The sequence below is a fragment of the Euleptes europaea genome, chromosome 1 (assembly GCF_029931775.1).
Source record: "Euleptes europaea isolate rEulEur1 chromosome 1, rEulEur1.hap1, whole genome shotgun sequence".
In the NCBI taxonomy this organism is placed as follows: Eukaryota; Metazoa; Chordata; class Lepidosauria; order Squamata; family Sphaerodactylidae; genus Euleptes; species Euleptes europaea.
In genome coordinates, this window is record NC_079312.1 from 176,406,967 (window position 1) to 176,420,969 (window position 14,003).

A 14,003-nucleotide genomic window follows, 5' to 3' on the forward strand; every position below is an offset into this window, starting at 1 on the left:
GGGCCAGGTGAACTGTCCTATAGGCTGGGGCCCTTGTAAAATGGAGAGCAGCTCAGAACTGGATAGCTACTCCCTATTGTTGCAGGTGGGAGGAAATGGGAATACTGCCAGCAATCGAAAGGACAAGCGAGATTTGATTCCAGGAGCAGGTTAGAAACCAACAAAGTATTCAGGGTGTAAGCTTTCAAGAGTCAAAGCTCTCTTCGTCAGATTGTTGTATCTGATAAAGGGAGCTTTGACTCTAATCTGGAGAGCTGGGTTTGATTGCCCACTCCGCCACATGAGCGGCGGACTCTAATCTGGTGAACCGGGTTTGATTCCCTGCTCCTCCACATGAGGCCAGCTGGGTGACCTTGGGCTAGTCACAGCTCTGTTAGAGGTCTCTCAGCCTCACCTACCTCACAGGGTGTCTGTTGTGGGGAGGGGAAGGGAAGGAGATTGTAAACCGGTGTGATTCTCTTTAAAAAGGTGGAGAAAATCGGCATGTAAAAACCAACCCTTCTTCTCATTCTTCTCCTTCTCCTCCTCCTCCTCCTTCTGCTGGGGCTGCTGCTTCTCCTTCTTCTGCTTCTTCTGTTTCTTCTTCTTTTGCTGCTTCTCCTCCTTCTTGCTGTGTGTTATTACTTAATTGGCATTGCTCATTTTCTTTCTCCCCCTCCACCCTGACCAATGTTTTCTCTTCTGGTCCTGCAGGTAACGGACGGCTCATCAGTGGCCCTAGTTCCCCGGCAGGCTTTGGGCTACAATATCGCCAGCTCTTTCACTTTCACCCATTCGCTGAGCCGCTATGGTAAGCAGCAGCAGCCCTCCGGGTGCTCCACCATCCTTTTCCGCTGGCCACTTTGAGCGAAGGAGTGCTGTGCCGTTCCTTTTCCTCTTTGACCAAGTAACACGACACTGTGCAAAGAGCTTAAAGCCAGGTCGATTTATTTTGCAGAGTCATGCTCTTCCATAGTTAATAAGATTTGTCTTGCTCCATCCCTGCATGTTTTGTCTTGGGTTCCCCCACACACACACAGTTCTGTGCTTGGGAGAACCAGATTCTGCATAAAGCTGCAGTTTGAAGCATGTATGAATTATGCAGATTTCTGTAGTTTCTCTTAATCTTTGCATAATTCTGCATTTTCCTGTTTTGCATAATTTCCGTGTCATCGAGTCAGGAGGAAAGGAAAAGAGAGCTCCTCAGGGCGAGCATTTCCTTTCAAGAACGTCTTTGTAGTGTGTGTGTGTGTGTGTGTGTGTGTGTGTGTGTGTGTGTGTGTGTGTGTGTAAAATGCCGTAAGTCACAGCCAACTTATGGCGACCCCTTGGGGTTTTAAAGGCAAGAGACTGTTCGGAGGTGGTTTGCCATTGCCTGCCTCTGCGTGGGCAGAGAAACTTCTGAGAGAACTGTGACTGACTCAAGGTCACCCAGCAGGCTTCATGTGGAGGTGTGGGGAGGGGCTGCAGCTCAGTGGTGGAGCATCTGCTTGGCATGCAGAAGGTCCCAGGTTCAATCCCCAGCACCCCCAGTTAAAGGGAGCAGGCAAATAGGAGATGTGAAAGACCCCTGCCTGAGACCCTGGAGAGCCGCTGCCGGTCTGAGTAGACAATACTGACATTGATGGACCCAGGGTCTGATTCAGTAGAAGGTAGCTTCATGTGTTCATGTGAACCCAGTTCTCCAAGTTAGAACCCTGCCACTCTTAACCACTACACCAGGCTGGCTCTAGTTTGTAGCTCTTTGTAGTTTGGGAGTTTTTAAATGAAAGGGAAGCTGGATTCTGTGCCCAGCACTGCATGCTTGTGTTTTCATTGTGCTCCCACAGAATCACGGTATTCCCACAGCCCATGTGATCAGAATGATATGTAGAGGATGGTATTTGGTCTTGCTATTTTGATCTGATTTCCACAGTCGACAGAGAATTGGTCTCTGGTCTTTTCCCCCATGCTCTGACTCTTCTTCTGAAGCCGCTGGTCAAGATTCCACCTTATTTATCCTATTTATTTATTTGCTTCATTTATACCCCATCTTTTTCCCCGAATGTGGCTTACATCATCCGCCTGTCCTCCATTGTATCCTCACAACAACAACCCTGTGAAGTAGGCTAGGCTGAGAATGTGTGACTGGCCCAAGGTTACCCAGCAAGCTTCCAAGGCAGAGTAGGGATTAGAACCTGGGTCTTCCAGATCCTAGGCTGACACTAACCACTACACCATACTGGCTCACGTGATGTATAGAGGATGGTTATTTGGCCTTGCTACTTTGGTCTGATTTCCACAGTCCACACAGAATTGGTGTCTGCTCTTTTTCCCCCCCTGTTCTGTTGGCTCTCTTCTAAAGGCACCAGTCCAGGTTCCAACTGACTTTTCTCCCTCTCTCATAATGCCAGAACGCGGGGTCATCTGCTGAAGCTGGAGGGTGAGAGATTCAAAACAGATAAAAGGAAGTATTTCTCCACACAAGGCATAGTTAAATTGTGGAACTCCCTGCCCCAGGATGTGGTGATGGCCGCCAACTTGGAAGGCTTGAAGAGGGGACATGTTCATGGAGGAGAGGGGTATTCATGGCTACTAGTAAAAATGGATACTAGACATGATGCATGCCTATTCTCTCCAGTCTCAGAGGAGCATGTCTTTTATATTAGGTGCTGTGGAACACAGGCAGGATGGTGCTGCTGCAGTCATCATGTTTGTGGGCTTCCTAGAGGCACCTAGTTGGTCGCTGTGTGAACAGGCTGCTGGACTTGATGGGCCTTGGTCTGATCCAGCAGGGCTTTCCTTATGTTCTTTTGGAGGACGGGGCTATCCATGGCTACTAGTCAAAAGGAATACTAGTCATGATGCACACCTATACTCTCCAGGATCAGAGGAGCATGCCTATTATATTGGGTGCTGTGGAACGCAAGCAGGACAATGCTGCTGCAGTCGTCTTGCTTGTGGGCTTCCTAGAGGCACGTGGTTGACCTCTGTGTGAACAGACTGCTGGACTTGATGGCCCTGGGTCTGATCCAGCAGGGCCTTTCTTATGTTCTTGTGATTTCTGAGCCCTCACAATCTGGGAATGTAACCTTGTGCAGATGAAATGTTGGCGCCGCCCGTAAACATGACTTCGCTCCCCACAGTCCATGGAGACAGTGTGATCTTGTTGCAAGGGTAGATCCGGTTTTGTGAGCCAGCTTCTTCTTCACACGTGAAGTGACCCCTCTACCCCAAACCTCCGCACTGACCTTCTGTGGCCTGCTCCGTCGCGGCTGAGCCCGTGGGCATTCTCACACCGCCTCGGTTAGCCCTTTAGGGAAAGCCGCTGCCACGTTCCAGGTTCCCTTCCCTGAGCTTTCGGCCAACACCGCCCTGCCCTGGCCGTAATTATCATGGCTATTCCAAGCGTGGAATGCCTGTAATTTTACAGCTACTCCCGTTTTGCGGATCTGTGGTTGGAGGGGGGGGGAAGAGGGGGGATATTTTGGGAGAGGGAGGGGTCCTGGAACTGCCAAGCTGGATACGGGCGCAAAGGCCTCTGGCTTTATGAATAAATATAGGTGAGGAGACTGCTTCTGCGGCAGAATCACGATTACATGGAGGGTGGGCACACAGAAAGGCAGGCTTTGTGGTTCCGAAGGTTGAGGTGAGCGATCTCGGGGTTAAGACTCTAATCCGGAGAACCAGGTTCAATTCCCCACTCCTCCGCATGGGGAAGGGCTGTGGCTCAGTGGTAGAGCACCTGCTTGGCATGCAGAAGGTCCCAAGTTCAATCCCCGGCATCTCCAGTTAAAGGGACCAGGCAAGTAGGCGATGGGAAAGACCCCTGCCTGAGACCCTGGGGAGCTGCTGCCAGTCTGAGTAGACAATACTGCCTTTGATGGACCGAGGGTCTGGTTCAGTATCAGGCAGCTTTGTGTGTTCACATGAAGCCTGCTGGGTGACCTTGGGCTGGTCACAGTTCTCTCTGAACTCCCTCAGCCTCACCTACCTCACAGGGTGTCTGTTGTGGGGAGGGGAAGGGAAGGCGATTGTAAGCCGGTTTGATTCTTCCTTAAGTGGTAGAGAAAGTCAGCATATAAAAACCAACTTCTTCCTCTTCTTCTTCTTCTTCTTCTTCTTCTTCTTCTCAGAGAGTTTGCTGCGCACGTCCAGCAGCCCGGAGAGCCTGCGCTCGCGGGCCCCCATCCTCACGCCGGACCAAGATTCGGGCACCCGCTTGTGGCACCTGGTCAAGAATCACGAACATCTGGGAGACCCCAAGGAAGCGGAACGGGGTAGCAAGATGGTGTCTGAGATTTACCTCACCCGCCTGCTCGCCACCAAGGTATGGCGGGAAGGGGACGGAGCCCTAAAACTGGAAGACGCGCTAGTTGTAACCCTCCTGCTTGTAGGCAGGTAGGACGTCCGGTCCCTAAACCGATATATCTTTTTGCGAAAACTTCCAAGAGAAAAAGTTATACAACCTCCCTCTTCTTCAGGTCCCAGGATGGTATTTTCCTTAATGTTTAAACTAATGGTGCGGTTCCTGCTCTGCTACATTAATTGATGCCGTTCCTCAGGGCCTTAACTACCCCATTATACTATTTATGGCTGCACCGTAACAGCCAGGCTCTGTGTGTTACCTGTTGAAACTTAGGTTCTCAGGCATGTGGGGCCTGACTCAGATCAGGGCCCCACAGCACATGGGGAGAAGGGGGCTCGAGCATCCCACCCACCCCATTTTCCCAAACCGAAATGGCCCCAGGGAGCCACAGTTTGCCTTATTGGAGGAACTTATGTCTGCTAATGGGCTTTCACATCTACTGATGGGTTACACATTAATTTCCCCAACGGGGCAAACAGTGACTGTCGGGTAGGGTTGCCAGCCTCCAGATGAGGCCTTGAGATCTCCCAGAATTACAACCGATCTCCAGGTGACAAGAGATCAGTTCCCCTGTAGAGAAAATGACTCCTTTGGGAGGGCTGTGGCTCAGTTTGTAGAGCATCTGCTTGGCATGCAGAAGGTCCCAGGTTCAATCCCCGGCATCTCCAGTTAAAGGGAATAGTCAAGTAGGTGATGTGAAAGACTGAGACCCTGGAGAGCCGCTGCCGGTCTGAGTAGACAGTACTGGCTTTGATGGACCAAGGGTCTGATTCAGTAGAAGGCAGCTTCATGTGTTCATGTGTAGATTCTCTGGCATTACACCCCGCTGAGATTCCTCCCTTCCCCAAACCCTGCCCTCCTCAAGCTCCACTTCCAAATCTCCAGGAATTTCCAAACACAGAGCTGGCAATCCTACTCCCGGGGGGCCATTTCGATCATGGGGGAGGGGGAGGCTGGCTTAAGCCACTTTCCTTATACTCTGTGGTCCCGATCCCAATTGATCCCCCATGTCCCTGAAAATCTTAAATTCCAGTAAGGAACTCTTAGAACATATCTGCTTGACAAGACCCAGGACAGACCCACAAACAGAGTGGAGCATGTAGGGTGGCTGTCAGGGGACATAGTAATTGTGAGATTTTGTCAACCTGCTCTCCCTACCTCCTCCGACTTTTCTGTACTCTTGGGAGCCAGCGTGGTGTTAGTGGTTAAGATCGGTGGTTTGGAGTTGTGGACTCTGATCTGGAGAACCGGGTTTGATTCCCCACTCCTCCACATGAGCGGTGGAGACTAATCTGGGGAACTGGATTCATTTGGGCTAGTCACACTCTCTCAGCCCCACCTACCTCACAAGGGAGGGGAAGGGAAGGTGGTTGTAAGCCAGTATGATTCTTCCTTAAGTGGTAGAGAAAGCCGGCATATAAAAACCATCTCTTCCTCCTCCTCCTCCTCCTCCTCCTCCTCCTCCTCCTCCTCCTCCTCCTCTTCCTATTCTTCCTCTTCCTCTTCCTCTTCCTCCTCTTCTTCTTCTTCTTCTGTTATTTCTTCCTAGGTCTTTTACACACCTTGTAAATCTCACCCTCAGTATGCAAAGAGATGTTTGCTGTTTTTTTGTTCCTTGTTTCTGCTTTTGCGCTCAGTCAGCTCTTCACATAGGTGGTCTGAACTTGTGGCCTTGAGCAGGGTGTGCTTCAAACCACAGCCTGTTTGTGTGGCCGGGTCAGGAGCATTGGCTCTTCCAATGGGGGGACCCTGTGGCTAGCCTTATCCCGCCTTTGTGTCTCTCCCGGCTGAACTCTTAAGTCCAGTTCCCATACTTCATCGATGCAACCTGGAATGGCATAGTTGCCGAAGCATCTGGCAAAATTGGAGCCCTAAATTATCGGCTAGTGAGGAAGAAATGCAGAGGAAGCTTGAAGTCTGAATTGTGTGTTCCTCCAGTATCTGCCGTTGACCGCTTTTAATGTTATCCATTGTTTGTAATTTATTTAGCAGTATTTGGTGATCCTGGTGTAGGGTTGTGCTGCAGATCCTGGGTTCAAATTGTGCCTCTGCACGTAATGACCTTGCTTGGAGGAGCTAACCAAAGCCACTCTTCTCTCATTGCAGTTTGTTGATATAAAACAGTGGTTCCCAAACAGTGGTTCCCAACAGTGGCAGTACCACCCTCTGGGGGCGGTGGGAGTACCTAGGGAGGATACTAAGAGGCAAGGGGGCATCAGGGGGGCGCTAGAGGTGGGCCCCTTCAACTGTGTTGTTTGCTAATTTACAATAGATCTAGCTATGGCACCATGCTGGCAAATTTGGTGGAAACTATCAGAATTTTTTCCCAGACTTTGAAGAGCTGGTACCTCCGGATCACGCTCATCAGTTTTGCTGAATAAATTTCAACTAAAATTTTTTGAATGGCTTTTGAATAGATGTGCAATTAATTGTTACTGTTTTTGAAATTTTATTGTTATTATCTTCTTTAGTGGGTCATGAAAGCCCCTTTTTTGAATAATGCTTTTTATAGGGTAGGGTAGGGTAGGGTAGGGTAGGGTAGGGTAGGGGGTGCTGGGGTTAAATTTGTGGAACCGAGGGGGCGGAGGCCCGAAAAGTTTGGAAAATACTGATTTAAAACATTTATATGGTCCCTCTTTAAGATTGTATGTGTCAAGTGCCGTCAAGTCACAGCCAACTTATGGCAACCCAGTAGAGTTTTCGAGGCAAGAGACTTAATGGTTTGCCATTACCTGCCTCTGCATAGCGACCCCAGTATTCCTTGGTGGTCCCCCATCCAAGTACTAACCAGGGCCAGCCTTGCTTAGCTTCTGAGATCTGATGAGATCAGGCTACCTGGGCCATCCAGGTCATGGCAAGAGATGAACAGAGGTGTTTTGCCATTGCCTGCCTCTGGGTAGCAACCCTGGTATTCCTTGGTGGTCTCCCATACAAATACTAACCAGGGCCGATTCTGCTTAGCTTTCGAGATCAGATGAGATCGGGCTAGTCTGGGCCATCCAGGTCAAGGCCAGAGACGTTCAGAGGTGTTTTGCCATTGCCTGCCTCTGGGTAGCAACCCTGGTATTCCTTGGTGGTCTCCCATACAAATACTAACCAGGGCCGATTCTGCTTAGCTTTCGAGATCAGATGAGATCGGGCTAGTCTGGGCCATCCAGGTCAAGGCCAGAGACGTTCAGAGGTGTTTTGCCATTGCCTGCCTCTGGGTAGCAACCCTGGTATTCCTTGGTGGTCTCCCATACAAATACTAACCAGGGCCGATTCTGCTTAGCTTTCGAGATCAGATGAGATCGGGCTAGTCTGGGCCATCCAGGTCAAGGCCAGAGACGTTCAGAGGTGGTTTGCCATTGCCTGCCTCTATGTGGCAACCCTGGACTTCCTGAAGGGCTGGATAGTACCTTACAGGGTGGTAGTTAGGAATATTGAGATAGGGTACTTTCAATGCTCTAAAGGATCCATGTCTCCCTGAATGAACATGCACATGCTGAACTTCTCTGGTCACACAGTGTTCTTTCCTAGGGTCGTTCACTGATCTTTCATTTGAGTCAGGTCCTTTTTGGTGATGGGGCCGATTTTGTGGGGGGCGGACCCCTTAAATCAAAGCCTACCACTCGCTCCCATCCTCCTAACTTGGGGCAAACGATGCTGATATTAGGTGCCGCTATCCCAAGGAACAGGCTTCTCTCATGCCATTCAATACCGGGTGGAGTTAGTAGAGGGGTATAAATATGTACTGTTTCGATATATTGGCTAACAGGCTTGATGAACAGTTTTAGTATTCAATACAATACAATATAATATAGTGGCGTAAGGTAGCTAGGAGCCCCGTGGCGCAGAGTGGTAAGCTGCAGTACTGCAGTCCAAGCTCTGCTCCCGACCTGAGTTCGATCCCGACGGGAGTCAGATTCAGGTAGCCGGCTCAAGGTCGACTCCACCTTCCATCCTTCCAAGGTCGGTAAAGTGAGTACCCAGCTTGCTGTGGGTAAAGGGAAGATGACTGGGGAAGGCACTGGCAAACCACCCCATAAACATAGTCTGCCTAGGAAACGTCGTGATGTGACGTCACCCCATGGGTCAGGAATCACCTGGTGCTTGCACAGGGGACCTTTACCTTTACCTTTAAGGTAGCTAGATTATATGCAAGTTTGAGTATAAGTGTGTTTGTTTCCGTTATGTTAAAGATTTAATCATTTTCAAGATCTATTGTTTAAGAGTGGGTGTTATAAAATGGCCCTGACCTGGATGGCCCAGGCTAGCCTGATCTCGTCAGAACTCAGAAGCTAAGCAGGGTCAGCCCTTGGTTAGTATTTGGATGGGAGACCACCAAGGAATACCAGGGTTGCTGTGCAGAGGAAGGCACTGGCAAACCACCTCTAATAGTCTCTTGCCATGAAAACCCCAAAAGGGGTCGCCATAAGTCGGCTGCGACTTGATGGCACTTTACTCACATTATAAAATGCCCTATCTCCGCTCCAGCGTAGAAGTTGACGAGGATCTTGTTTTAGATATGGAGTAATCATTATGTATGGGGAGGGAGCGTATGTTTTATGTTTGTATGTGTGTTTTCGGTTGTTATATAAATAAATAGAAAAAAATATTCAAAAAAATACTGGGTGGGGTCTGGAAGAGCCTAGGTAGGCCCCCTTGATCGTCACCGGATCTCTCCGCCTCTTCCAAATAGAAGTATTAAAGGGATTAAAAACTGCTGTCCCCTGATCTCCAGGGCACATTGCAAAAGTTTGTGGACGACCTGTTTGAGACGGTGTTCAGCACGGCGCACCGGGCCAGCGCTCTCCCTCTGCCCATCAAGTACATGTTTGACTTCCTGGACGAGCAAGCGGAGCGGAGGCAGATTGGGGACCCAGACGTTCGACACACGTGGAAAAGCAATTGGTGAGACGCCTCTGGCTTTGGCTCCATGTCCACAGCCCAGTACCCCCTAGATAAGGTTCCCATTTGCCCCCTCATGGTGGGAGACCTCCAGCCGATTGTAGCCCTTCCTTGCCGATGCTCAGCTGATCAGCAGATGGAAACTGAGGCCAAAGGGCGGATTAGGGTTGCCAGGTCCCTCTTTGCCACTGGCGGGAGGTTTTTAGGGCAGAGCCTGTGGGAGGCGGGGTTTGGGGAGCGATTGTGTCACTTCTGGTTTACACCCAGAAGCGCCGCATTGCAATGGGCCATTTTACCACTCAAAATCCCAAAACCCCAGCGTTTTGGGGGTGTTTGAGTGGTAAAACAGCCCATCGCGATGTGGCGCTTCCGGATGTAAACCAAAAGCGACATAATCCGATTGACGCATCTGTGGGCGCCCAATCCCTGCCCCATCTCAGCCCCACAAACCTCCCTCCCGAGGAGAGGGGAGACCTGGCAACCCTCTCAAGGTCTCTGCTGTGCTCTGTCATTTTCGGTTTCCCAGGATGTCCAACGTTGGCTGTGGTACATGAAGGAGGGTCTTCGGAAGCCTGTCTCTTACATCTCCCCTTTCTCTCCTCCAGCCTGCCCTTGCGGTTTTGGGTGAACGTTATCAAGAACCCGCAGTTCGTCTTCGATATCCACAAGAGCAGCATCACGGACGCCTGCCTCTCTGTGGTGGCCCAGACCTTCATGGACTCATGCTCAACCTCCGAGCACCGCCTGGGCAAGGACTCTCCGTCCACCAAGCTGCTCTATGCCAAGGACATTCCTGTGTACAAAGGCTGGGTGGAGAGGTGAGTCGCTCCAGCGCGCAACATTGAGGAGCAGAGGGAGAAGGTCTGTTTGCAGGGGTCAGCAGGCATGGAACTGGTAAGGATGGAGCTGGGGTCTGCCGCCTCCCCCTCCAGTGAGGCCCCTATGGGAAACATGGTGAAAACATTTCCCAGCATGGTGGACTGGTTAAGAGCAGCGGATTCTAATGTGGAGAAACGGGTTTGTTTTCCCACTCCTCCACGCGAGCAGCAGACTTTAATCTGGAGAACTGGGTTTGATTCCCTATTCCTCCACATGAGTGGTGGACTCTAATCTGGTGAACCAGGTTGGTTTCCCCACTCCTCTACATGAAGCCAGCTGGGTGACCTTGGGCTAGTCACAGTTCTCTCCCAACTCTCTCAGCCTCACCTACTTCACAAGGTGTCTGTTGTGGGGAGAAGTAGGGAAGGCAACATGTTCATGGAGGAGAGGGGTATTCATGGCTACTAGTAAAAATGGATACTAGTCATGATGCATACATATTCTCTCCAGGATCAGAGGAGCATGCCCGTTATATTGGCTGGTGTGGAGCACAGGCAGGATAACGCTGCTGCAGTTGTCTTGTTTGTGAGCTTCCTAGAGGCACCTGGTTGGCCACTATATGAACAGACTTCTGGACTTGATGGACCTTGGTCTGATCCAGCATGGCCTTTCTTATGTTCTTATGCAGTTGTAAGCTGGTTTGATTCTCCTTAAAAGGTAGAGAAAATTGTCATATAAAAACCAACTCTTCTAAATCTCATCTGTAATGTCTTATAATAGCATGATATTCTTATCTGAAGCTTGGGTTGTATAATGAGGGAATGCAGGATCTGGATTTGGCCCCTCTCTCTACTAAGTTTGGTTTAGAGGGGTAGCCATGTTGATCTGTAGTAGAACATCTAGATTTAAGTCCAGTAGCACCTTAGAAACCAACAAGAATTTTGTCAGACGAAGATAACTATGACTCAGGAAAGCTTGTACCCTGAAAAGTCTCTAAGGTGCTACGGGACTCGAATCCAGCTCTCTCTACTAAGTTGATCTTTTTTTTAGCCGAAGAGATTTCCCAAGCAGTGACTGGGTCTTTTTCCTAGGTACTACCGGGACATTGCCAAGATGGCCTCCATCAGCGACCAGGACATGGATGCCTACCTGGTGGAACAGTCACGACAGCATGCGGGCGAATTTAACACGCTAGGTGCCCTGGGGGAGCTCTACAACTATGTGGGAAGGTACCGTGACGAGGTGAGTCATTTGTTCAGTTCGGTCCCCCATCACTCTTCTTGCTCAGCATCCAGCCATCCCAAAAAAATGCTTGAGAGATGTTACCACCTGTTCATTTGATAAGAATTAGTGAATCAGTCACTTGCTCTCCACAGACCCTAACTCGGACCCTGGTGTATAGTTCCCCGTGGGAGGGAGGACAACCCCAAAATACCATGGCAAGAAGACGACAGTGGACTCGATCCAACAATCCTTCTCTCTCTTCCATGAAAGGAGCTCCTCAGATATAGGGGTGTGCACTCCAGATATACACGAGCCAAAAATAAATAAACCGAGGATTCGCTCTTTTGGGTCAACTCAGGGATGTCCAAAATGTGACCGAAAACACTCCTTAATTCTGGGAGTGACGAAGATTTGTCTCCTGGAATTTTGGGAGTGTTTTGGGTTTGAGCACCAAGAGGAGGAAAGAGGAAGGTGGTCTGCTGAACAACTGTTAGTTGGTATGTTAGTTGTCTGACCAGTCGGATGCCAGGTCTACCCCCATAGAAAATAATGGCCCTTGAAAATTTAAAAGGATTGGAGATGTTGACTAGCGGCCAATCAGGTACACCTCCCACAGGAAATAATGGACCCATTTTTTTCCCTTGAGCAGTACACCTGACAGCGGGGCCAGGTCTATCTGATCAGCTGTTAGTCAATGTTTCCAACCCCTTCAAAATTTAAAGGGGCTTCAAGCAAAGTATTTATTACAGTCCACAACCAGCAAATTTAAAGGGGCTTTATTTTCTATTGGGGTAGACCTGGCCTGGGATATTGGAGGCCGGGTCTTCCCATAGAAAAGAATGGCCTTTTAAAATTTAAAAGGGGGGCGGGAGACACCACCAAACGGATCTTTAGTGAGACCTGCTTCTACTCCTTCCCTGTTCCAGATGCCTCTGGGGGAACAGTTATAAAAATGTTCTCAAATTTTCGAGCACCGAAAAAAATCCCAAAACGGTGAGGAGAGTCCTCAGAATTCAGGATGATGAAAAAGCAGGCGGATCTGAAATTAATTAAATGGGCACCTGAAATTAATCAACAATTTTTTGATGTGCACAACCCTCTCTGATAGAAGAGACGAGAAGGGCAGTTTTGCTTTCTTCCCCCTCCTCGCAGCAGACCTTTGAGCCCGTGACCCAAGGAATCCATTTCCCCACAGTCCAAAATTGCTTTGGGCGGGGAAGAGAAAGCAGGGAAGATCTGCAACTGTCAGTGCCTTACATTGAGGGATCACTGGATCCCACCCACTATCTAACCACCCCCCAGCACCAATGTCTTTCCGTTCTGCTCTCATTTGTATCATAGCCCTGCACCTCTGTAGCCAAGGGGTGGTTTACAATCCTGAGAAGGTACTATGCCGAATACGAGACAGCCATATCCCCCCCTCTCCAATTTCCTTCTCCTTAGCCTTTTGCTCCATAAACCTGACCAACTTCACATTCTAGAGCAGTGGTTCCCAACCTTTTTTTGACCAGGGACCACTAGGACATTTTTGTTCGGTGCAGGGACCCCAAGGTTCAAAATAAAAATTCCGAGAATTTGAAAATAAGCTTTAATCATAACTGTTAGTTAAACATTAAACTTAGAATAATATTTGAATATATATTTTTATAATAGAGAACTTTTAATTGAAAATATTAATTTATTATGGGTTTATAACTTTGTTTCGCGGACCTTAATTTAGTTCTCGCGGACCCCTGGTTGGGAACCAGTGTTCTAGAGGAAATAAGCTAATGATGTTTTGTTCCTTGCCCAGAAAATTGAGGGCTACTTGATACGTTTCCCACTTCCACCTCTGGGTAAACAGCTCTGGGAATTTTTTTTAAATTTTGTTTCCAAAAAAAAAAAACCTTTTTGGCTGAGGCAACGGCAGGAGGATAAAAAAAAAATTGTCTGAACATCGCGGGAAGTGAAGTCTGTCCAGCGGCTGTGCGGGTTCTTCAAACGCCACTGTCTGTCTCCAGCTTAAGACTGCCTCAAGGTGACGAGATGGACCCCGTGACCCATTTTTGATCCCTCCCTGCCTCGGTATACCCACCCCAACTTACCGTTCCAGTTCCGCCAGGCGTTTCTCCATCCCAGAGCCCAGATCGTACTCCGTCTTCGCTCCTGGGAATTTGAGGCTTTAACCCTCCTGACCTTTTCTCTTTTTCTCTGCCTCTCTCTTTTCCTCTCCTTCCTCCTGGATCCCCCCACCCCGGTATTCCCAACCCGTTTCCTGCCCGCCCGCCAGATCCTGACAGCGTTGGAACGGGACGCCGCTTGCCGGAAACACAAATTGAGGCAGAAGCTCGAACAAGTCATCACTCTGGTTTCTGGGAACAGCTGAGATTGCTGGGGAGAGTGGGGGGGCGCGGGGCGGGGAGGGGCGCAAACAGACTTCGATGCACCCCGAAAGGACTCTCTACCTCCAGCCCCCACTCGTGGCCCTGGCCGGAATGACCGACTTGACCTTTGAAACTCCCGTAAGGGCAAGAGATGTGTAGCCTTTGCCCTTGGAGGCGGAAATCCCGGGACGGCCGAAAGAGGGGGGCGCTCCCCAACCGTCAGCCCGGAAGCAATAACCTTTCCTCTGCATCTGAACTCGGAGGGGCAACCTAGAGGGAGCGGCGGGGTTGGGGGTGCAGCCGGGGAACCGCCCCTCCCTCCTCCAAGCTGGCAGCTAAATTGAGATCCCTCACCCCCCCCAAAAAAATGTTTGTGGACC

General features: G+C 49.7%; 1 protein-coding gene across 1 annotated transcript in view; it reads left to right on the plus strand.

Annotated features, from left to right (window-relative positions):
• LOC130478067 (plexin-A3-like) overlaps positions 1-13,638 on the plus strand; it is a 65,187-nt gene extending 51,549 nt beyond the window's left edge. The window contains exons 21-26 of the mRNA XM_056850191.1: positions 694-790; positions 4,095-4,288; positions 9,051-9,220; positions 9,823-10,035; positions 11,128-11,278; positions 13,530-13,638. Coding sequence (XP_056706169.1) covers positions 694-790; positions 4,095-4,288; positions 9,051-9,220; positions 9,823-10,035; positions 11,128-11,278; positions 13,530-13,625 — 921 coding nt within the window. The 3' untranslated portion in view covers positions 13,626-13,638. The remainder of the gene's footprint in view (positions 1-693; positions 791-4,094; positions 4,289-9,050; positions 9,221-9,822; positions 10,036-11,127; positions 11,279-13,529) is intronic.
• The last annotated feature ends 365 nt before the right edge of the window (positions 13,639-14,003 follow it).